The sequence below is a fragment of the Pezoporus wallicus genome, unplaced genomic scaffold (assembly GCF_028554395.1).
Source record: "Pezoporus wallicus isolate ANWC-B61680 ecotype Strahan unplaced genomic scaffold, APGP_CSIRO_Pwel_v1 contig_2997, whole genome shotgun sequence".
Lineage (NCBI taxonomy): Eukaryota > Metazoa > Chordata > Aves > Psittaciformes > Psittacidae > Pezoporus > Pezoporus wallicus.
This window is the reverse complement of record NW_026637066.1, coordinates 303,907-327,876: the sequence shown is the minus strand read 5'-3', so window position 1 is coordinate 327,876 and position 23,970 is coordinate 303,907. Positions and strand designations below refer to the sequence as shown.

The following is a 23,970-nucleotide window of genomic DNA, read 5'->3' as shown; positions in this document are numbered from 1 at the left end:
AGTACAAGGAAAGAAATATGAGAGCTGTATTAGCATTTAGCCTGTTTATGAAATAGGGGGTGGGACAGAATGTAACTTAAATTACAGTTTAGTTTTCTGTTTTTCCACTGCACTTCCAAGGGTATAAAAAAGAAAGTACAAGAGAAAAGTAGTCAAGGAGAAGGGTTTTTTTAAATGATATTTTCCAAATAGACAAGAAGAATACACAGACACAACAGGGATTGCGAGTCTCTTTGATGAAGTTTCTCTCATAACAAGGTTGTTTCTGCTTTCTTGATGGAATGAGATAATCTCTCCAAAATGAGTATTTTTTATTTTAAATGACTCAAAGAAAGGTAATGGCTAATGTAAGGCTTAGAGGTCAGAACAAATGTGAGAAGTAAGGAGAGGGATAATAAATATATAGATAAAATTAGAAAAGGACCAAGATGAGGTAATTTCACATGACAATTAATCTAGCAAATGCTTAGCTTTTTCACAGAAGACCAGGAAGAGAACAAGTAATGATCACAGTTTTTCGGATGAAAGAGCCTTGCTTTCACAACACATGGATGCACTAGATCCTCCCTGATTTAATCCTGACATATTAATATTGGAGTCGAATGGCATAAGTATGAATAACTTTAGTATTTGTATTAGCTAAAATTAAACTCACAAGGAATACTGAACCGGGTGGAAAAGACCCATCTAGGAGTTTCTGTTTCAGATGAAATACAAATTTATTTCTGGGAGGTTTCTGTTGGGTTGCAATACAACTACTTTCGGTGAAAACTAAATCTGATATGCAGCTAGACAAAGAACAATTTAATAAAGAAAATGTCACAGAAAATTGAATAAAAGTGACCCCAAATTAGAAGAGGACCGCATAAACTATTTTCTATTATATTTTAATCATATGTTTACATAATAATTTAAATTGTTTATTGCAAAGTAATAGTTCGTTTTCATTTGACAGAGAATATCACTTACTGTGCTACTTTCCTGTTGGATGTAAGTCATCTGTTTGTCAGTATGACACTGTCTGGCAGCTGAATGGCTGATAGTGGCAAGCATACTAATATGCTAAGCCTTTTAGTGGCACAGGGCAGAACCATCCCCTTCTCCCCAGATGTTGAAACAGGCCTAAAACTTATCTAATTTTAGACCCTGATGTTTGACTCGGTAACACATCATGCTACACTGTCCAAAATTAAAACCAGAACTATTTATTGTAAGTAGTAGTCTTGTGGCATTTGTAGTCCTAAGCTTAATTAATTAGACCATGCAAACAGAGTAAAATTACTAGTTTATAGCACTTTTTTAAATTGTCAAGACAAATTATGGTATGCAGTATGAATCAGATGACTACCAGAATGATAATCTTGTAATTCACTGCGTAAACTACTAATGACAAAGCAGAGGCCAGGCCTTTAGAACAAAACCATACTAAAAAGCACAGATAAGTAGATAACCTTTTTCAGAACTTCATTTTTGTGATTGGTTTAATACAGGCTATAGTATTTTAGCAAGCAGAAAAATAATGTGCAGCACTGGTCTCACTGTGATTTAACCAGTTAAAAAAAAAAAAAATCATAGAAAGCCATTTAAAGAAATAGAGAATTACTGTCAATAAGCAGTCAGGTGCCTTAATTAAAAAAAAAAAAACAAACCAAACCAACAGCACATTCTGAGAAAGATGTGGTGGGCAGGCTAAAGCTGCTATTGCCAAGCATCTTATTAAAAAATATGTATTCCTATATTCCTACAGCACATAACCTGACTTGGGGTTGTTTTGAGGAGGGCATAGTGTTCCTTCACCAGTGTATTGAGTAAAACCAGCACACTCTTCGGCATCTTCTCTTTTAAATGACTTAATTTTGTTTTGGGTTTGTTTTTTTGGTATTGGGGGGGGGGTGTGTGTGTGTCTTGGGTTTTTTCCTTTTTTTTTGTGGGGTTGGGTTTGGTTTGGCTTGGTTTTATGTTTGTTGTTTTGGTTGTGCTTTTTGGTTTGTTTTTTTGTGTTGCTGTTGTTGTTTCCCCCCCCCCCCCCCGGATATTCACTAAATATTCAACTTAGAAAATATTCTGACAATATATATTTCAGTAATTTACTTCCATGGAAACTGAATCATTAATCCCTAGGAATTCCAACAGTTGCTTTATAGGAATGGTATTATTTTCCTGGCATCACAATCCCTTTTGTAGAAAATGTGTCACCAAAACCAACATTCCTGTTGCAGTTAATACAGTGATGGTCACAATCACAATTTGAAGTACTGTATAGCATGCTTCATTTTAGTATGAGATTTTAATGTCTTCCATCCAAATACAGAAGGTGCAGAAATACATGTGTGGTCTCTTCCAGATCCAGCATGCTGGTGCATAAGGCAGACATACAGAACTTCTTATCCAAAGGAGTCAGAGCCAAAGCAAGCATAACCCAAATGGGTTGTTACCTTCCTTTTTACAATCTCTTGATTTTAGATTCCAGTTGCTATAGGGATATCCATCTTTCAGTTCTATATGGCCAGTCACAGATACTGCAGACTTTCTGGCAGCTCTTGTGAATCTCAGACTCTCAAGCTGTGCACTTAAGAGAAAACTTAATTTTCATTTTACACAAAGATCCAAAATAATGTTCATGGTTCTGCAGGATAATTTGAATATGCAAACTGAGTAAACCAGAAAGGCCCAAATGCCTGGAGGAAACTTTTTTTTTTTTAAACAAAATCATTACATTTGTGTACGTATCATTTCTGAACAGACAGGTTTTGCAATGCTAGCCTGTGACAAATGAATCCATCTTACACAAGGTCAGACTTTTGACCAGATGGAGACCTGGGGATTTCCATGGCAGGGGAATCCCAAAACCACACAGCACTGAACATACACTGCCCTTTCCTAGATCATGGTAGACATGCAAGCTGTTTGGGGTGTGCTGCTAGCACGAAAGCCTGCACACCAGTGTTGTCAGAGCAACACATGAACCCCAGCGAACAGCACAAAAAGAGCTAAAAGTAGTGCTTTTTTTTTTGTTTGGCCAAGAAACAGGAGCACAACTGCAAATTGCTGCAGCCAGGAGAGAAAAGCAAAAGCACTCATGAAAGCCTCTTGCAAATTTTATGGCACAGCAGTAAGATTCCCAATCTCATCTGTGCTTCTGAACCGCAAAAGTCTGGGGTCCAGTTCTTGCTTCAGTTTCGGACAAGACCAAACAGTTGGCCTTCAAAGTCTCATCTATACTAAAGTGAGGTTGGGCTTATTCAAAACTTAGGACAATAATTTAAAAACCCCACAGAATACATAACTGGCTTCTGGTGTTTAATATTACATAATATTCTCAAGCTCATTAAAACTGTATCCTTAAAAGAACTTTTATGAGTAGGAAAAACCTGGAGGTTTAAGCCAAGAGTTTAAGGTTTACTTAGGGCGAGAACTTCAGTGTGGAAGACTGTCATTCTTTCTTCAGTGTCCTCAGAAGCATCTCCTAACGGTAACTACTATGGGCTACTTTCACAGTAACATAAAAGGACCTCAGTCTGAGCTAGTACTGCACTGTTAATGTATTTCTGGTTTATATTTCTGTTTTTATGAGGCTAAAGCAAATTCTTTTCAAACGTGTTTCACTGGACAGCCCAGTTGCTACATCAAAATACATTTTTACTACATATTTTCAATAATTTCCTACTAATCTCTCAAGAAGATTAAAAAGCCTCTTCCTTCAATGAAACTGCTGCCATTCAGTATCTAGCTATAGTTGATGTCATTCAAGAAACAGGCTAAACAAGAAGTGAGAAACTATTTTAAGCAATCAAATTTCTCTTAAAGAGCAATGGTACTCTGCACAGTACCTCTTGTGAAATCTGAATCCAAAATGAGTTTATGCATCCAGATGAAGATTGGATCAGTGAAAGAAGAGCTTCAAATTGCACAGAGCAAAGAAAAAGAAAAAAGTTGCAAATCAGACCAAAAAAATGTTAGTTTCAATACTATTCTAAATGTTTAAATACATTAACAATTAACCAAGTAATCTTTCTCAGAATTTATTTTCCCAAAATCTTAAATGCATGTATGTAGTTTAGGTTACCTACGTTTGCAGTGTTCATAAGGAATTATAATACCTTAAGTATTTAAAAAAAAAAAAAATCACTAGTTTTCCATAATATATCAAGAAGCATTTCCTAATTTTGAATGAAAGGGAAGTAGAGTTCACAGAAATGGTACTTCTACTGCACTAGTTAATACTGTATGATACAGTGTTTTCAGCAATATTACAGAATGACAATTCTAAAGCTTCTTACTCCATACTAATTGGTTCAAGCTTTTTTATCCTAAGCCTTACGCATTATTTCACAAAGCTTCTAAAATTTCATCATCTGAATTTAGGGTTCAAAATCCATCCAAAATGTCAGGTATAGATTTCTATAATGCTTGCCTGGAAAGGAGCCTTTTAATTTTTGCAGCATGAGCACCAGACAGAGTCACACTCTGTCAAGACTGAAGAGAAACATTTCTTGAAGCCTTAATTTTTCAGGAACCTCAGAAAAAGCTAAGAAGGAAGAATGACTATCATTAGCATTATCGATCAAAGAGTATCTGACCTGGAAAGCTAAAAGGACCAGAATCTCTGAGAACTGCTTTCTTTCCTTTTATTATTCTAAGACTCTCCCACTAACAAATACCCAGGCACACCCAGGATCTTTCAAAAATCATATGAGAAAGCAGATGGCTATAAAAATTCAAAGAGTAAAATCTGCTTTACCTCCAGTTAAAAAAAAAAAAAAAGAAAAAAAAAAAAGAGAGAAGAAAAAAAGAATAAGTAGAAATTACCCTACAGATGTTAATAATTGTCTGGGGTGGGAGTCGGCAAGGGGGAGGCTGGCTTCTAAGTAAACAATGCAAAAAAAGACAAAGAGGTCCCTGCTGATGTAAAACAATAAAAGCAGTTTTCTCAGCAGTGTCAGCTTAGCAAGCCTGAGGGTCTGTATTTTAAACCCCAGTGGCCTGACGTCACTCACCCTGATGGTGTGTGTGAAGGAAGCTATCTCTCCTCGATGACCGACCTGAAAAGTGTTTTCAAAGCCCAGTGGGCTAATGTCACTCACACCGACGGTGGATGGTGGGATCTCTCAGGGTGGCGGCCTGGGGGAAGTGAGCTGCAACACCAGCAGCCGACCATCACTCACTCTGATGGCAGGGGGTCAGCTGGGATTCTTTGGTGGCCTCCCGGGCAATAGTTAAAAAGAAGATTTTGGTTCACATGTCAATGTCTAGCTTGAAAGCAGGGAGTATAAAAAGTGGGTTTTTGTTTTGTTTTTTTTTTTTTAATTGTGGTTCACCAGTGGCAGCAGTGCAGCCAGGAAGGAGAGTTTCCCTGTGAGGCCATTTGATTGCATGTGAAGCTTACAATGGGGCTGGCTCTGCCTGGTTTTAATTTTTTTCTCCTGTATGAGCTGAGATATTTTATTCCCCCATACCAAAGGGGGGGGGGAAATTAAATCCAGACAGCTCCAACTGCACTTTAAATTTCATATGCAATCAAACAGACTTTGAGAATATTGTCAGCTTCCTTACCAACCTGGCTGCCATATAGAGAATGTAAATAAATACTAAAATCCCAAAACATCATGTTCTTATGCTAACTCATCTTTTAATGCAGAAATTGACATTTGAGACAAATTCTCCCATTAAATTTATCCTGACACCTAAAGCATGATAAAGTTTGCAAATAACTATATAAAAGGAATAATCTTTGTCTTACTGCAAATACTCAAAAACCTGCAAGCACAACTGCAGCTGGTATTTCATCAGCAAAAGAATTTATTTTGGACAGAACAAAGCACAAAGAGTTCCTTCTTACAGAGTAAATCCTTACAAAGACAAAATTTTCTAATTAAAACATTCACACTAAAAATTAGTATTTTAAAAACCAACTTCCAGTCCCACAAATGTTAATTAACATGAACTACTTAGTGTATGTTAAGCTGCCATGCTGAGATGTCTGAAGGGTCAGAATCTGAAAGTTATCCAATACTGAAATCACAGCTTCTGTATGTAAAAGCAATACAACCGACAAACAAAATGGAACTGGCAATACACGCTGCTACAGCCAATATAATCAGTTTTCTTGTATGTTGTGCCCTTTTTCCACCAGTTCTTTGCCACATTAGACTGTTGAGATCATTGAGACTGATGCTATTGTTTCCTACATAGTTCCTCTATGCCACCCAGAAGAAAGCAAACCAATTCAAAGCAACAATACATTAAGGAATAGTTCTTGAATTCTGCTTTTAAGAGCTAACTGTGGTTTATTTGAGACTGCAGTTATTTGTACCAGAATTGATTTGGGCATGGAATAAAGCTGTGCACCTCTTCAGTCTTTCAGGAAAAAAGTAAAAGGTTACATTTTCCTCTCCAATTCTCACAATGTGTGCAACTTACATATGTGAAGAAAAAATATGACTCTAACTCTGCATAGTTAAGCTAATAAGCTTTCTCATAGAGTGAGACAATAGGAACTGTAAGCATACTGTACAGCACAATAAGTGCTGGCACATGAACTGTTCCAGTCTTGAGGGACAGTGTTTCACAGTATATCAGTGACAGAAGACCAGCTTGCAGTCGGAATTATGAATGAAAAGTTAAAAGCCTTCATGAAAGTATTGGACTTAGAATGATACTTCTGCACTCATCTCAAAAATTGATGTATTGAATTATCCAGGGGAATACAGCATTTAACGCTTCATTTTCTAAGACTATTCACACAAAAAGTCATTAGTTTAACCTAAGACATAGAATCATAGAATAGTTATTTAAGAAGGTGTTGTGTTATATGTGAATACATTTGCACAAATTTAAGCCAATCAGGTAAAACAGTAACCATTAAACCTAGGTAGGAGTATTTTACAAGTCTACTTCTAAACCTGGGGGAGTAGTGGGAGACAGAAAAATTCGTATCTCTCCCTTTCTCAGGCACCAGACTGCAAGGGGACTGTTGGTGCATATTAATTCCAGGGTAAAATGTGTACTTAGAATTGCCACACATGCTGTCTCTTGAGAGCTATGGTTACTTGTCTTGAAATAGTCTCTCATGTGTTTGTGACTACTATACAACAATGCTTCAGCAACAAATGCTATGGTTACATTTATATTAGTAAATAAACAGTCCAAGGACCCTTCCGTACCCCTGATGCAGCTCAGCTTACGTGGCACAGCTCACATCCATGGAGCTTTCTCTTCTTCTCCCCTGCTCCAAAAAAACAATCCAAAACCCAGAATGGCCTCATCCACACGGTTTATTAGGAACAGGCCCAGGCCCACGCTAGTTCCCAGACTGTGCTCAGACACTGTTTGGGATGGTGCTAATTGGCCAGGGCCAAAACGATTCCAGGGACTGTGCTAGCAATTAGCAGCACGTTCACTTGCGCAAATATTCAAGCCCATCAGTTGCTGTGATCTAGCACAGGTCATGTCTCTTGAGCTGCCAAAGGCACTTCTTGAATTTGGCACCCTCCTTTGACAGATTCAGTTAATAAGGTGGCAGCTTCAAATTCCAGCTGCCATGTGCTACCTACCTCTGTCCTTCCCCCACCCGAAGAAGAGATACCAGAGAGAGCAGGAGTTCAAAGAACTGGGCTGTGTGAAACACAGGAGCTTTCACGTGCTGCCCAAACCACCGACTCCATCTCTAACACGGAAAGAAAACACCAGACACAAAGCTGGACTTACCCCAAAAGTCTTTGGCTGAGCTATGATGATCTGCCAGCTGATGCAAAGTTATCAAACTCAAAAAAGTTGCCCCAGTTTACAATGGGCAAGTGGCCTCACCAAACCACTGGTGCCTTTGAACAGCTGTAAAATCTTTCTCTACTTCCAGAACTGACAGAAGATGTTTCCTAGCTGAAGCAATACAAAAGGGATGAGTTTAGATTAGCTGAAGTAAATTTGACTTGGTGTGAATGCCTCTAACCTACCAGCACACATGTACTGGAAAAAGATTCTGGAAAAGAGAGAAAAGTTCATTAATTTCTGAGGATGTAGATATTCTCATTATGTCTATCTGCATGTTTGGTGCATTATTAGGCTGATAACTGATATATTTTGAAAAAAAGCCCCAAACAAAACAATTTTGGAAAACAGTGTTTCATCTTTCTCTCAAAATCCCCAAGGAAAAACTGGCAAGTTCAAACGTTTGGGGTATCCCCCACCTGCATTTAAAGAAAGATATGACTTCCCGATATAAGCTGTTTCAATTCATCTTTGCTACAAAATTACTCCTGCTGTCTGCCTTACTACATCTAACTTTGAACATATTCACTGATGATTGAAAAATTATGTCCAAATACTCCTAAACCCACCAAATTTTTAAATCACTGTCCTTACTGTGCCTCTGTATTATGCTGCCCAGAAAAATTTTATGCCATTTCTTTCTGCAGCATTGTTGCTCTTTTAAGCAACAGTATTCATTTTCATTTCCACACAGTTCAGAAATATTTGAAAGAAAGAAAGCATAGAAGATGAAGTATTTGCGAGTGGAAAGTTCTACTACAATGATTTACAACAGAAAGTATTTTGCAACCTTTGCTTAATTCAAAGACTATGAAATAATTGCTCTACATTTGACAGTTAATTAGGATTATATAATACAAGGGTGTTGTTTGTTTGTTCCCTTGGAAATTAGTGCTGTTTATTTGATAACCCCAGAAGACATTCATTCAAAGTTTAACTTTCCATTATTCTTCTTCCACCTTTCTTTATTTGGGGCAGGAAAATGATGAATTTACTTGCTTGTGTAGAATTTTTGTCTCTGACCCTGTCAAACTGTGCTGTCAAAATCAAGTGCTCTTGGCTGGCGTCTGGAGCAATGCAGAAACAGTCAAAACCCACATCACCGACAGGAATTTCATCACTTTTCTGCTTACAAACTTCTAAGCATTTTTTCAATTTTTCAGCAAAATTGAAGCTGAAACTTTAGTTAAGCTTTTTACAAAATGTCAACAGATTTTTAATATAAAAATAATCAGAATAGTCTTAAGAATGCAGTCTTCCCCCCCCCCCCCCCCCGAACCAAAAGCTTTTCAGTCTTTCACAATATTACAGATTCTACTATAACACTCTGCTTTTGTACCACACATTTTTGGAAACTATGTCATTGTAGGTTTTCCCACTGATCATCATATTTAACTCTTTAATTTATAGTAATGTGCCTTCTTTCAGCATGAACACAGACCTATAGTGCTTCCAGGGCACTATAGTGTATAGTGTATATAGTGTATAGAACTATTGTGTTCCAGGTACTATTGTTCAATTCCCTCTGAGAGAATAGGGCTCTTGCCAGTCTTCCTTGCTCAAATGAAGTTGCAATTGGTTTAAAAACAAAACAGACCTCCTGAAAGTACCACAGTGTGTTAGACTTGATTATCTTACTAGTGAACCAAGAACATGGATCCACTTTAGATAGTGCAACTAAATAGTATGTTAAAAAACGTGAGAGATGTACCAAAGAATTGATGTCTTTGACTGGAGTGCACCATCGTGTCTGTGAAACAATGGGAAAGAATAGGGCCAAAAATACCAACACTGTAAATGTTGTGCCCAAGCTGGAGGGACTCCAGGCACTGGGGACACCAAGGCTTGGAAACCACCAAGCCCTCCCTGCCCTGCCGGTCCAACCGGGAGCGAGACACACACGCGCCGGGCCGGGCCAGCCACCCTGCCAGGTGGGCCCCCGAAGGCCTGTGCCTTTCCTCCCAGGTACTCATCCCCCGCACCGAGAAGATGGCGTCAGGCCCGAAGCTGCCAGAAAATGTTTCTGAACGCATGCCTGGCTCTTCCACGAGGCTTGACTTTCCGCAGTGCCAGCTGCGGACTAGCAGCAACCCTCCACCTCTAGCTTCTCCCCTTCTCTAGCTTCTCCCCTTCTCTAGCTTCTCCCCTTCTCTAGCTTCTCCCCTTCTCTAGCTTCTCCCCTTCTCTAGCTTCTCCCCTTCCCCACCTCTCTCCCCTTTACAACCCCTCCCCCTCCCTCTTTCCGCCCTCCTCTTCGCGTTTCCTGTCTGGGCGGAGGAGATTTGGCCCTGCGACGCTGCCGTCTCTCAGCGGCTGCGGGGGGCGTAATGGCGGCGGCTCTCTCAATGTCAGCGGTACTGAGGCACTTTGTCGTGAGGACTGGGGTTGCCGCTCCCCGCCTGTCGCCGGCCAGGTAACGGGCACCGCGGGCACTCCACCGGCAGCACCGCTGCTGCCAGGGGCCCGCTGGCGGCATTCCGGGACGAGCGGCAACGCTCCCGAGGAGGCCGACCCGGGCCTAGGGCTTCGCCGCGGCCGCCTCGGGCGCTGGGCCGGGAGGGCCGCGTAGGGCTCCCGCCGCGAGCGGGGTCGCCCAGGTGGCCTGCGGGGGCAGGGCTGGGGCCTTCCTCCCGGGCTGAGCGTGCTCGTCTGCGTCTGTTCTTGCTGCCTTCCTCGCTGTGACCACCCGCCCGGTGTCCTTCCCGGAGGTCGAGAGCTGGTCGAAGCGGCAGAGGAGCCTTTTTGTGCCTGGCGTAGCGGGCGGCGTTTACCTCGCTGCACGGAACCAGAGAGAACGATGGCTGCAATCATCGCCAGCACGGGTTTCCCAGGAATTTTCATCCTTTTGCCCTGTTCTGTATCATGTATTTTTTCCTCTCTGTCTCCTCCCCAAGATGCGGGTTGGTTTTGGATTTTTTTGTTTGTTTTTGCGTTTTTTGTTTTGTTTTGTTTTTTTTTTTTTTTTCCGGGGGTACGTAGCATCTCTCGCTGATTCCTCGAAATAATGCTGGATATCGCTTTATAATTTTTAGTGGCACTTTGCTGTTTGTGTCTTTAATGCAGAGACCTGTATTTAAAGTCCAGTATGTGAACCAACCTCCAGATGAAGATATGTGAATGTGTTTACTTCTGTGCATGTCACAGGACTTAAGTTTTTGTAGGACTCCCCTGTAGTCAGAATTCAAAATATGGTTTAATGCCATTAGCTATTATTTGGAAGATTTGTTTTTCCATTCTACTTATATCTTTACATACAAACATAAGTTAGGTCAAATAACTTCTAAAAATTTGTGGGGTCTTTATACATATATACACATATACATATATGCACATATATAAACACAGAAAGAAAGCTGTATATACACGTAATAAACAAAAAGAAGGACTATGGCCATACTATTTTTCCCACTATTATGCTCTGTCACATTGGATACTGCTGCTTCCTCCCTTTTAAAATTGGCACCTGCTTCACGGTGCTGAAGGTTAATCCTGCACCATAAAAATGTTTTGGAATTTGGGAATATGGATTTAGAAATTCCTCTATGCTAATGAAGAAACCTAGTGTTCGTGTGGAAGGTGTCTGTCTGTCAAAGGAGTGTTGGTACTAGATGATCTTTATGGGCCCTTCCAAACCAAACCATGATTCTGTTTGACTGCTTGTTTCTGCACTTCTTTTAATCCTCTGTAGTGTTGACACAACTGTTGCCTGTGCCATGTCATAAACTGGATAAGTCAACTGATTCAGGTTAAAAATAAATTTATTTGTTTTAAACACTCTACCTTTTAAGCAATTATTCCAGAACAAATAGCAGGATGTAGCAGAGGTGGGAATGAACAGCATGGATATGTGATGTAGGGAGTCTTTAAGTTGACATTTTTTCCAAGAAATTTCTTTTTTGAAATAGTGGCTTAGATTCCTTCCTTGCCACAGAAGGAGACAGAAGAATTAGTGTTTCTTAATATTTTCACTAAGAGGGAGGTTGAAGATCTTTGCCTGAAGGGATCTGGAACTTATGCTTCAAATCCCATAGGAGAGTAGCCTGATCATAATTCTTCAGGTTTCCTGAAAAGGCAGGGAAGAGCACTAGGAGTTTTTCTTATTTAAAGTTTTACACATCATCACAGTTGTATGTTGGAAGAGTGAGAATAAAATTTTCTTTGGAACAAGGAGGAGGTGTTTCAGAGTAAGATAGTTTTGGCAACGTGAAGGAGTGGTTAAGGCTGGCATTCATTGCATAGTTTCTGTAAAGTAATTCATTACTTCCTTGGTGAAGTAGGCACTGAAAGTTACATTGTCCCCATTCTCAGTTTCTGTTTTATATGAGAAATATTGTTAAGCAGCCCCTGTGGTCTCCCTGCTTGGAAGGGAGACTGAAGGTATATAGTGACAAAAAAAGATCCAGGGTTCTAATTTTAAATTCAAGCTATCTTCCTGCAGCTTACAGTGAGGTGATAAATGTAGAGGTGCATGGGAGAAGCTGTGTCTTTTGCTTCTGTACTTTCTATTGCTTCTTGAAAGCAGCAGTTTGGTTTGTTTTCCTTTGTGGATACCTTCCTTATATACCATTTCTGTTTTACCAGAAATCTAGATGTCTCCAATATAATAAATTTCAGTACACAGGTACATTCCTCAAAGCTTGGCAGTATACAAGTCCCATTTCTAGCTTTAGTGTCTCACATCTCATTTTCTAAAAAGGGACAAAGGAGCTTCCCTACCTCATGGAATTGTGAATGGTCTTATAATGCAAACCATTTTCCAGTTATAATGATCAACTACTATCGAAAAACCTATTTGTTTGAGAATCTAATGGCTTGCAAGATACTTTGCAATTGGGTATGCAGATCCTGCAGTACTGGTTTTCTTTCAGAAAAAGTATTTTAACAGATACAGTTTGGTACAGGTGCCTTCTTTGTTACATCAAATTCAGAGTGTATTTAAAGTCTTTGTCTAATTTATTCCTGGAGTAATTGGTGTATTTTTCAATCCGTAGAAAGAATGTTCTGTATCAGTTTGCTAGATGTATGTCTTAGATACAGGTGTTAGAATTACTAACAATAAAAGCTAATACTGTAATAAGTGATAGGGCAAGAGGTAACAGCCTCAAGCAGCACCAGGGGAGGTTTATATTGGATATTATAAAAAATTTCTTCACTGAAAGGGTGGTCAGGCATTATAACAGGCTGCCCAGAGAAGTGGTGGAACCACTGTCCCTGTAAGTGTTCAGAAGGTGTAGCCCTTAGTGATGTGTTTATGTGGTAGACTTGGCAGTCGTGGGGCAAAGGTTGAGCTTGGTGATCTTAAAGGTCTTTTCCATCCTAGTTGATTTCTATGATTCTTTCATCACTTCAGCACTATGCTTTTGTTTACTGAGTTTTGTAGTAAGTTTTGGTCTAGTTTGATATAACTTGTTAAATTACAGTTTCATGTTATTTGCAAAATTTCATTATGGGAGTAGTATAGCTTATTGCTTGAACACTGTAGGATTAAAGTTTAAACCTTCAAGCAGTAGATTTATTTGCGGTGTTTTTGCAGGTACTTGCATGTGAAAATTCTGATAGTTCTACATTTTTCAGAATTTTAATTACAGAATAATACGGCTGCCCTCTAATTTTGAAAACAATTCTCAGGATAATTTTCCAATAGTCACAAGAAGGTTCTATTCTGATTACCATGATTTATGTTTGGCACTTACCAATATTATGACATCCCCTGATGCAAAGATTGGAATTATCAGTACGTGTTTAAGCACTTCAAAATATACAACCCCAAGCTGCTTGATTATTTTGAACTGGTTACTGGTAACACAACAAAGAGAACATGCAGCAACATTCCTTGTAACTTTATGAAGTTTTATGTGCCTAGTTTAAATCACTGAAGCAGTAGTTACTGATTCCATCATTACTCTGTCTGGTGGTGAGCCTAATAGATCATCAGCAGATGGCTAGAGCTGATACAGAAAGTAGAAGTGCCTCCTTGGCTTGGATCACAGTTTTGAAGCTTTCACACTGTAAAATGTGTCTGGGTTTCAGAAGCTTGAAATTATGTGGAACATTCTCTTCTGAATTTGACCTCTTCAGGAGGAAAGTTGTACCTTGTTTGTCTGTCTTACCAAATTACTTCAAGTTTTACATCTGAGTTATCTGCAGCCAAAATTTGATGAAGTGGTATGATTTAAGTAATATAATTGCATTTCTTTTGAATTGGAGGAAAGCAGAAGAGGGATTTTTAAATGTCTTTGTTGGGAAAGATGGCAGTGTCTCCTTGCATTAGAAAATAAGGGTGAGCTGGTGAAAGAAAACTTCAGACTAGTTTCTACTTAACTGGGATCAGCTGTCTGCTCCAAAACTGTTTATTATTTTGGAGTCCCTTTATTTCACAAGCTATTGCAGTCAGGGCACAAAAATACTAACTTCTGTTGCAGAAGCAAAGTATTTTATGTGTGCAGGTGTGATACCTGGCCAGACAGTCCCTACATTTTGTGCTAATGGAATGTTCTTTCACTTTTCAGTGGTAGATTATGGTTCTTCAAAATATATTACCTTCTTGTAATTCTGTTGTAAAGACTCTGAGCATGACAGCAAATGTTTTGCTAGTTCATAAATGAACTGAGGTTTATGAAAGCAAGTATTTTTGTCTAGTAGAAAGCCTGTTACTCAGTTCATGCTATATGCTCAAGAGAATGAGGAGACCATTCCTCATTCCAGTGGGGTACCATTTAGATCTTATTCTTCAGCTGTTATGCAAGGGTCCTCAGTAGAGAGAGGGGAAAGCTATTTTTGTGGAAAACCTAGGACTTACATAGAAGAAACGTGCTTTATTTTCTGTCTTGTGCTTTCATGAATAATAAAGAAAATGTTTATTAACTTTCAAAAAAAGTTTTTTTGGGGGGGGTTGACTTTTGGGAGCTGGGTTTTTTGGGGGTTTTTTGTTTGTTTTTTTTTGTTATTGGTATTGAACTAGCTTGTGTTATGTGTTTGGATTTTGTTTGGTTTTGCTTTGTTTTGTTGTTTCCTTTTTCTTCAAAATAATGTTGGCCTTTTTAGTGCATGTTCATACTAAGGCATATATTAAAACCGGGTTTAGTAGACTTTCCAGATCTAGATCTGGGCAGACTAGAGAGTTACACAAAGATGTACAAGCTCTGGCTGCATCTAGTTAATAGAAGCTCTATTAAATGCTAGCCAGTTTTCTCAGGTTTTGAAAAAGCAGCATGTTGCAGCAGTTGTATTACTTATTATTTCATGTAGCAGTAATTCATGTCTGCTACTTAAACACTCTGTGGGATAATGGTTGTTGATGTCAGGTTCAGACACTTTGTAAGCTTTGGTTTTCATTAATAAAAAAAATACAGTTCTCCAGCATTTAATTTTGACAAAATTAATTCCAGTGGCTACCTGCATCTGCAAATATTACTGGAAATAAAATTTGAAGGTAAGAGCAGGGGAAGAAGTTTTTTGAGGCCTTGCCTTTTGCTGTATAAGTGGTGTTTATACAAATAATTATTTTAATTATTTATAGAGGAAAAAGGACCTTTAAAATATATATTGAACTTGAATTTTACAGTTTTATCTTGAATATCAGTTTTGTTTTTAATGTATATTAGAGAAAGTACTGTGCATCAGACTCTTGCAACACAGCAGTCCAACTGTAAACTGAAATGCAGAATGAAACTCCAGGGAGATTTTTGGTCTCAAGATTGCGGTGGTGTGGAGGTTTGGAGCAGACTCAAGGTGAAAGATGTGGAGAGACAAATGGACATAGTGAGGGGAGAAAAAGATTTAAAGCACTGCAACTTGTACAGTTAATGAGCTTAATTTTAAAAAAACAAGACTCCAGGCAGCAGTGAGTATTTGCCTGATCTTGCAGATAGCCTAACCCAGTATTCTGGGGAAAGTAGATGTTCCATACATCTAAGCATATAATTCATTTAAAACCTACTCCTTTTGACTCAGTCCGCACTGTTCAAATAATAATTGTATAGATAAAAAAGGGTCTAGTAGCCAAATCTTGTATATTAACTGTGACTGAAAGCATCACTGGTGTTTATTTTTTGTAATCACATGTCCTTTGATGACTATCCGGTGTCTGACTCTTGAGAAGGAAGGTCCTATTTCCCCAAAAGCTTCACATGTTTTGAGGGAGAGGAGGAGGTTTCTGGTGAGTAGGATGACTTGAGTCCTTTTGCAAGTACTTTGTTTATGATCTCAAAGTTGCTTATCCATCCTACTTGCTTCTGTCCTTTATTCTGACTGGTGTGTTGTTCATGGATATGCACCTTTCTTACGAGGTCAGTGGCTCTGGTGAATCACATGGTGAATTCTGTCACTTTCAGTATTGGTCTAGCTGAAGAAGATGATGGGTAGAAAGATGTGAAAGTAAGAGAAGCAGAAGGGCAAAAGAGGTTAGGAGAGACAAAGTTTGAGAACAGGCAAGGGAGAGATGTTTTGGAAATGGATGTTTTCCTAGTGTAATGAGGGAGAAGTAAGTTGCACAGGTGTTATGTCAGCAAAATGTTCCTGATGAGGCTTCTTATATTGGTGTTCATTGTTTGACATATAACATGGAGCAAGTTACTTTAATTACATTTGGTTCCTTCACTTTTGGAATTAGAAACTTGAAGGGGGAGAAATCAAACCTTATCTTGCTTTTTCAGCAAGAGAAGGTTTAATAGAGACAAGCAGACAGATGTTTAAAGTATGTTTGCATTGAAAGATAACTAGCAAATAAGGGATGTTCTTGTTTCTGAACTAGAACAGAGTTGAAAGCTCTTCTTACCAGCTCTGTGACAGCTAGTCATCATGGGCTCAGAACTGCAGGTCACTTACCTAAATTTGGTGTATCTTTAAAACAAGTATTGATACATGTCAGAATAACTTTTCCCTTAAATTTACTGATCTGAGATAATCTTCTCTCCACTTTGAAGATTTGAAGAGGAGTGGTGATATGAATAAAACCTCCAAACCCTACCAAACCAAAAAAAAACCAAATGCTAAACAACCCAAACAAAAAAGTCTTGAAAGGTAGAGGTGAAGTTTGTTGCCACTGGTATCCTAAAACAGAAGGACATAATACTTTCCTTCAGGGATTAAACAATTTAAAATAGTTTCTGACACTGGCTTTGAAAATGACACTTTGTTTTCAAAACAAAACCCCAAACTTTTTTTTTTCCAAGGCTTTCATGTTGGTATTTCCTAATGCCAAATATTTGGTATCTTGAAATTTGAAAGGAATATATTTGTAGAACTTATTACAATGACTTCAAGCACGCTTTTTTGTCAGATAACTAAAGGAATTAATAGATTATGAAATGACATATGGATACATGGAGTATTCGAATGCCAGATGTCAACAGATAGAATTTCAAATCTATGTTAACAAAATAATAGAATTTGCTTTAGTGGTGGTGGTTTAAAATACACTGTTCAGCAGGTTTAACTCATAGTGGAAAAATACTACTTTTTTGATTACAAAAATGACCTTAATGTTGCCTTAATGTAGGTTTGAGCATTATGACTCAATTAACCTTGTTATTCCATTATACAGCCCAACTTGATGCAATATTTATATATGATTGGAAAAGCCCAGAAGACGGTTGGGTTGGGTTGTATTTCTGACTGGTAGAAACTGTAACTTTCAAAGCTGTTCTTCACAAAAACGGTCACTATCAAAATGTGCCAGTGAGGTGCAACAAAAGTTAAATTCCAAAACCCCAAATAACTTGAGAATTTGATACTACCTCAGTAGCATGCTGCTTTGGTCTTTCAATCACAACTAGACACAAGCAGAATTAGTATCTGATTTTTTTTTTTTTTTTGAACAAAATAAATGCCTGTTAAGCACATGGTGATGAATAGTGAGGATGGAAACACTAACTAAAGTTAATATGGTTCATATTTTTAACTTTTGTCTGCATTCTCAATTTTGAATGTTATTTTTGCTGATGTCTTGGTATAACTTATTCTTTGACAAATTACCTACATAGTATGGTAATAATGTCTCATCATCCCCAAACTTCTGACTGTTTATTTCAAATTTAAAGGCACTTGTGAACTTCTAGCGTGCTTGAAAACAGTGTTAGGCAGAAGTTAAGGTAAATTTCTGGACATAAAAAGGACTGTTTCTGTCTGGGGTTGACATACAGTCTTGTGATGCAGGAAAATACCTGTTCCTAAATTTGGCAGTGTTGGTTCTTTGAGAGTAAGCCATGTCTATTTGCTTTTTTTTTTTTAAGTTTTTTTTTAAGTTTTTTGCCATAGGGCCTGAAATTAAATTCTATTGTGTTGAGAAAAAATAGAAATTAAAGATAATCCCATTTTGCCAGGCAGCTATTGATTTGTCTGCTGTTGGCCAAATTGTCTGTCATAGATGAAATTGTCTGCTGTAAGAGATTGAAATGCTGAGAGGCTTGCATAGTTAGCAGCAAAGCTTGAAACTACTCCCAGATAGTTCAGAAAAAAAAAAACAGGTTTTAAAAAATCTTATTTTATACTAACAGTTTCAGTAAATTTGTATAATTCTTAAGAGTTTATTGTGTTACATATTTTATCCATGTACATGTTTTCGTTCTCATGACAATACAGTGGATTTTTATAAGCTTTTTAAATTTTTGTGTAAGAATTGGATCTTGAATGTGTTACAAAGGATACCTCCAAACTGGTCTTTATTGTTTCTTGATAAAAGATACTGTTAAACGAGCAGGAGGCAAGCTGAACAGTTAACATTTCCGTCTTTATAATCATATTTCCGTATTTCCTAAGAAACGATTGGCATATTTCTGAGCTTAAAGTACACTTATTCCCTCCTGGCAGTATAACAGTATGTTCAGGTACCATTTTGTTAAAAAGCCACTTTCTAGCTGCAGTAATTTCTGTCTAACTTGATCTTCCTTTGACCTGTGACTGATACAGAAGAAGTAAATTAAGTTCTAATTCCACTGGACAGACTGTAGGCAGCTAGAGAATGTGTGTGGGCAAACAATTCTTGCAGCTGCTTGTTCTTGGAGTGTTAATGTGGAAGATTTCGTGAACAGCTTCTCTTCATCATTTTAAAAAAATCAGATTTGATGTATTTTATATAAAATATTTGAAGACCTATGTTTCATGCACATATTATGTGTAAATACTTCTGATGTCATCATTTGCTATCAGTCTAACAAAGTAATTTTCCACTAAATGTTAGTGATACCATGTGTATTAAAGTCTAAACCAGAATTTTGTGGCAGAGGGTAACTGTTTAATTTTTCATCTATTTTATATATGTCAGTAGTTTTAAGTAGAGATTTTAGTGGATGTTATAACTGATGTTAATAATGTTCAGAAGTACCATCTTTAATTATAAAACCAGAGGAGTATTTTCTGGCTATTTAAAGACAAGAATAAACAAATGGCTTACCATTTTCAGTAGAACCACTGTATTTTAAATGAAGGAAAAAATATAGAGCTCTTCATGCAGTAGCTTTGACTATTCTGTCCTGTTTTCAGGGAGTATTTGTGTTTCCTGTGTTATTCGAGTTACCTGAAGGGAAATTCTGCAGCAGTGATGTTTTGTCATATGTCAGTGTTGATTGTGCCTACCAGAGAAAGAGACAAATAATTGGGATGCTGTTGCCTGAACTGGAATTGAAGAATAATGTTAGCATTTATTGTATTGTATTAATTATTAATTAATTATTTGGCTGCTGGAGAGGGCCTCTTCATCAGGGACTGTAGTGATAGGACAAGGAGTAATGGACTGAAACAGGAGAAGTTCAGGTTAGATACAAGGAAGAAGTTCTTTACGGAGAGGGTGGTGAGGCGCTGGAATGGGTTGCCCAGGGAAGTTGTGAATGCTCCATCCCTGGCAGTGTTCAACGCCAGGTAGGACAGAGCCTTGGGTGACATGGTTTAGTGTGAGGTGTCCCTGCTCATGGCAGGGGGGTTGGAACTAGATGACCTTAAGGTTCTTTCCAACCCTAACTATTCTATGATTCTGTGAATTTGAAGCACACGTTTTGCCTTAAGGGTTTATTCCACTTTAGAAAAGGGTGGGCAATAGCAGGGCTAGTGTTCTCCTTTCAGAGAGCTAATAGCTGATAGGACTGTAAGAGTATAAAAAGAGACTAGTAAAAGGAAAGAATAATACTAGTGGAGGAGTCAGTGTGTAAGTAAGAGTACAAGCAAACACACAAATAGGGTAGCTGACAAGGTTATTTTTCTTCTTAAAGGTGAGTTCTCAAAAAATGTTCGTAAGATGTGTTTATGTTAATGCTGGTAAATGGAAAGAAAATTAAGAACAACAGGATTGGAACAACAAGGCACTCAAGCTTTCTTTTAAAGTAGACTTCATTTGAGTAGCTTGGGAGTTTCATTATATTACTCTTGTAACACTAAATAATCATCAATTTAAAGAATTGTTACAAGACTGCAGAGGCTGATAGAGTATTCTGTAGAAGAAAGAACTTTTATTTTCTCTTTTTTTCTCTGAACTAGTGCCATGTAATTGTTACTTGCACTTGAATATAAGTTTTGATGTGATAATTTTTTTTCAACTTCTGTTGAAGACACTTAGGTTGCTTACATTGCAGTAAGCATTTCTTTTAAGCTAAAGACAGATGAGTATTGTAGAAGCTAATTAGTCACACTGGTACCCACAACAAAATACCTGTGTAGTTAGTATCTTTTTAAAAGAGGTAAGATTTAAAATTTAACATTATAGAGAAACTACATAAAAGTAATTCCTGTGCTTTGGTTGCAGAGTAGTGAGGCTGAAAACAAGTGTTGATATACTGCATACACTGAGAAAAAAAATAATTTTATAGGAATTAATGACTAGCAAAGTGTCAGGGAGCTGCAAGGGCTGCTGCTCTTGAAGGTGGGGTAACCTGGGAGCTGTGGGTGATCCCAGCAGAGACAGTGCCCTCACTGATTAAGCCGCAGCATCTATACATGAGGAAAGCTGGTTTCTGGTAATAAGGTCCATCAACAATCCCAGACATAGCAAAGTCATGAGAAAGCTCCAGGGTCCATCAGGGAAGTCCAGGAGCAAAACGAATTGGAGACAGGTTCAGGAACAATCTGCAGAGTGTGTCTGAAGTCCATGTAGGCAGCAGGGTCTGAACAGGACTGGAGTCATGTTGCAGCTTGGTGAGGGGTTTAGCCAGGCTCAGACACAGGAACTAGAGGCAGGGTTGGAGGCAGGTGCATTTAATGATGTTGCTGAGGCAGTGGTTGAAGACCCAGAGGAGCTTAACTGGAGCTCCAGGACTGCAGGTGGGGGGTGTTCAGTGAATACTCTGGGTGAGGCTAGTCACAGCCATTAAGACCTGTTGGTACCCTTAGGTCCTACTGCATGGTCTGACAGGGTTTGTCTTCAGATTGTTAAAGGTGGAGCACAGTCTGACTTGAAAACTCAGTTTATATTGTTGCATGTATGATGGCAACATTGGCGTATGTTCTCTGCATATAACTCGATTAACTCAATAAGCAAAGATTTACTGAAATATCACTGGAGTTGTTCAATTCACAGGTGTATTAAGTAGAAAATATGTTGGAAAGAAATGATGTGCATATGCAGAAGAAGTAAGAAATGGGCTGTGGTATGATTAAGGTGTGTGATATAATGGAGAGTAGTTAAGGTACCTGATAACTGGAATGGCAACAGTTCAAAGAGGAGGACAGAAGTTTGATGTCAGTAAGGAAATTGAAGAGTAAGGAGGCTGAGATAAGGCAAAGTTGACGAAGGATGAAATAAAATTATACACAATTATACTAGCTGTATTTTCCCATTCTTATCTATAAAAATTGCTGAGAGCATACAGTTCTGAAAAGAGACCTGCTTCACATGCCATTTGTGAGGCATTTGGCTGTCTCTTAAGTGGCTTTTATGAAATACTACAAACAGAAATTAATAGATGGGTCTTAAATAAATTTTTTTCATAGCTGCACCACAAGCAAGGCTTACTAGCTGAACAGCTTCCCTGAATTCTGTGAACCATTATAAACCAAGATACAGTTTTCTAGTAACACTTCACAAGGTTCTTTTGCACTCTAGTAGTTCACAGTTCAGTGTTTTTGAGTACATTAAATAAGAAAGAAGTACCTTTATTTATATGCCGTGGTTTACAGACCTTCCTATTACCTTAGATTATTAGAATAAGTATTACTTAAGCCTGTAAGTACAGTCAAATAGACTAAATCAAGAGGAAAGGATAAGAATGAAATACAGGAGTGTACTATGCCATAAACCAGTTTGCAAACACAGAGGAATCTTTACTAATCTCTTTGTTAAATTTTACATTATTCAAAGGCTCTTGTTCAAAATGCATAAACTTCCCTAAGACAGAGGTGGGTTGTAGAACATTAGTTTCATTCCTCACAGTTTTGGAATTAAACCCTTTGACATTCGTTGTTCTTACTATAAAGAGAGCATAGTTTTTAGTTAGTGTCTAGTTGTATGAATTCCTGAATGTGTATGTGTGGGGAGAAGTTTGACATTTGGAAAGCACAAACAGAGCAAGTGTGTCACCTGTGTATTTTGTCTTTACTGCCTACATAATTTTTGCCTGTTCTTTTTAAACTTTATTGGGCTTTCTAACTAGATAATATAAAAGTCAGTTGATAGCCTATATTGGCTATGCAGCGTTTCTCATATTATTTGCCTTTTGTCTGATTTGTCTACAGGAATTTTCCACTGGTTCACAGAGAACCTGCTGTTCTCATATTGTGATCTGTGGATAATTTCTTAATACTAGGTCTTCTGGTTTGGAGAGTAGTATGAAATAAAATTGCTGATCAGCATCTGTACAGGCAGCAGTTCAGACTTCCTGTCACATGTCAGCAGTTGGGCAGCTTATAAGTCATGTATTCTATTGCTGTAAAAGTAGTATACCAGATCTCCTTTCACAATGAGTTTTATGATTTCTCCTACAAAAATACTTAAATAATTTTGGGTCATTTTATTCCTAACCTGTTAAGTTCCTCTCTCAGAAGTGTTTCTTGTGTGTTTGCTGAAATCTGGGAGAGATGACTGATAAACTTTTTTGACTCGTGCATATGGGGGTCTAGAAGCACTGAAAAAAGACTTTTTCTCAGAAATTTAGTTGCAAATAATGGCTGAGTTTATGTCCAAGCACGTGGAGGAGCAGCCAGGTATGAGCCTGGGACATGAGAACTGTTTCGAGATGTGCAGTCCTCACTTGCCTGCATGCTGACTTGAATCCAAGCTAGCTCTGTGAATTTTTTGCCTGAACCGTTCCTTAGCTCAAACTGTTTTCATTGTGTATATGCTTGTGCCATGCACTTACCCACCTAATTAATGGAGCTGTTGGAGCAAGTCTAGAGGAGACCCACAGGGATGATCAGGGCCTGGAGCACCTCCCGTAAGAAGATGGGCTGAGACAGTTGGGGCTGTTCAGCCTGGAGAAGAGAAGGCTGTGTGGGGACCTCATAGCAGCCTTCCAGTATCTGAAGGGGGCCTACAAGGACGCTAGAGAGGGACTCTTCATTAGGGACTGTAGTGGTAATACAAGGGATAATGGATTCAAACTGAAACAAGGAAGTTCAGGTTAGATATAAGGGAAAAGTTCTTTCCTGTTAGGGTGGTGAGGCACTGGAATGGGTTGCCCGAGGAAGCTGTGAATGCTTCATCCCTGTCAGTGTTCAAGGCCAGGCTGGACAGAGCCTTGGGTGATATAGTTCAGTGTGAGGTGTCCCTGCTCATGGCAGGGGTGTTGGCACTGGATGATCTTAAGGTTCTTTCCAACCCTAACTATTCTATGATTCTATTTCTGAATTTCAGGTAAATTTAACATCTAGCTTTGAAGATGTTCACTAAGTTATAAGCCACAAGTCAAATGCTTAAAATTATTTTCATGGTTATTCAGTACATTTGTATGACCATTGCTTCTTTTCGTATCACAGATTTGCCTAGCAGAAAAACAAAGTCAGTTCCTGCCCTGTTTTCCAAACACACACCTGGAAAAAAAAATCCAAGTATTTTTTGCATATAAACTTTTTAGCAAGTAGAAGCAGTGTTTATGTATTTCTATTTCAATTTTGTTTGGTTTTTGCTGCTTAATACAGAAATTTCAACAGTTTAGATTAAATAAATTGATATTCCTTTCATCCATTCAGAAACACAATTTACTGTGTTCATAATTTAAGATCATTTTGTAGGGAAAAGAAAAATCATGATGTGCCATTATTGTCTGAGAATGGAGAAGTTGC

The 23,970-nt window shown here is 38.3% G+C and overlaps 1 protein-coding gene across 1 annotated transcript in view; it reads left to right on the top strand.

Moving 5' to 3' along the window:
* Positions 1-10,023: 10,023 nt before the first annotated feature.
* The window catches only part of NDUFS4 (NADH:ubiquinone oxidoreductase subunit S4), a 47,688-nt gene continuing 33,741 nt past the window's right edge, over positions 10,024-23,970 (top strand). Inside the window, exon 1 of the mRNA XM_057403067.1 lies at positions 10,024-10,180. Within this exon, the coding sequence (XP_057259050.1) occupies positions 10,095-10,180 (86 nt within the window). The 5' untranslated portion in view covers positions 10,024-10,094. The remainder of the gene's footprint in view (positions 10,181-23,970) is intronic.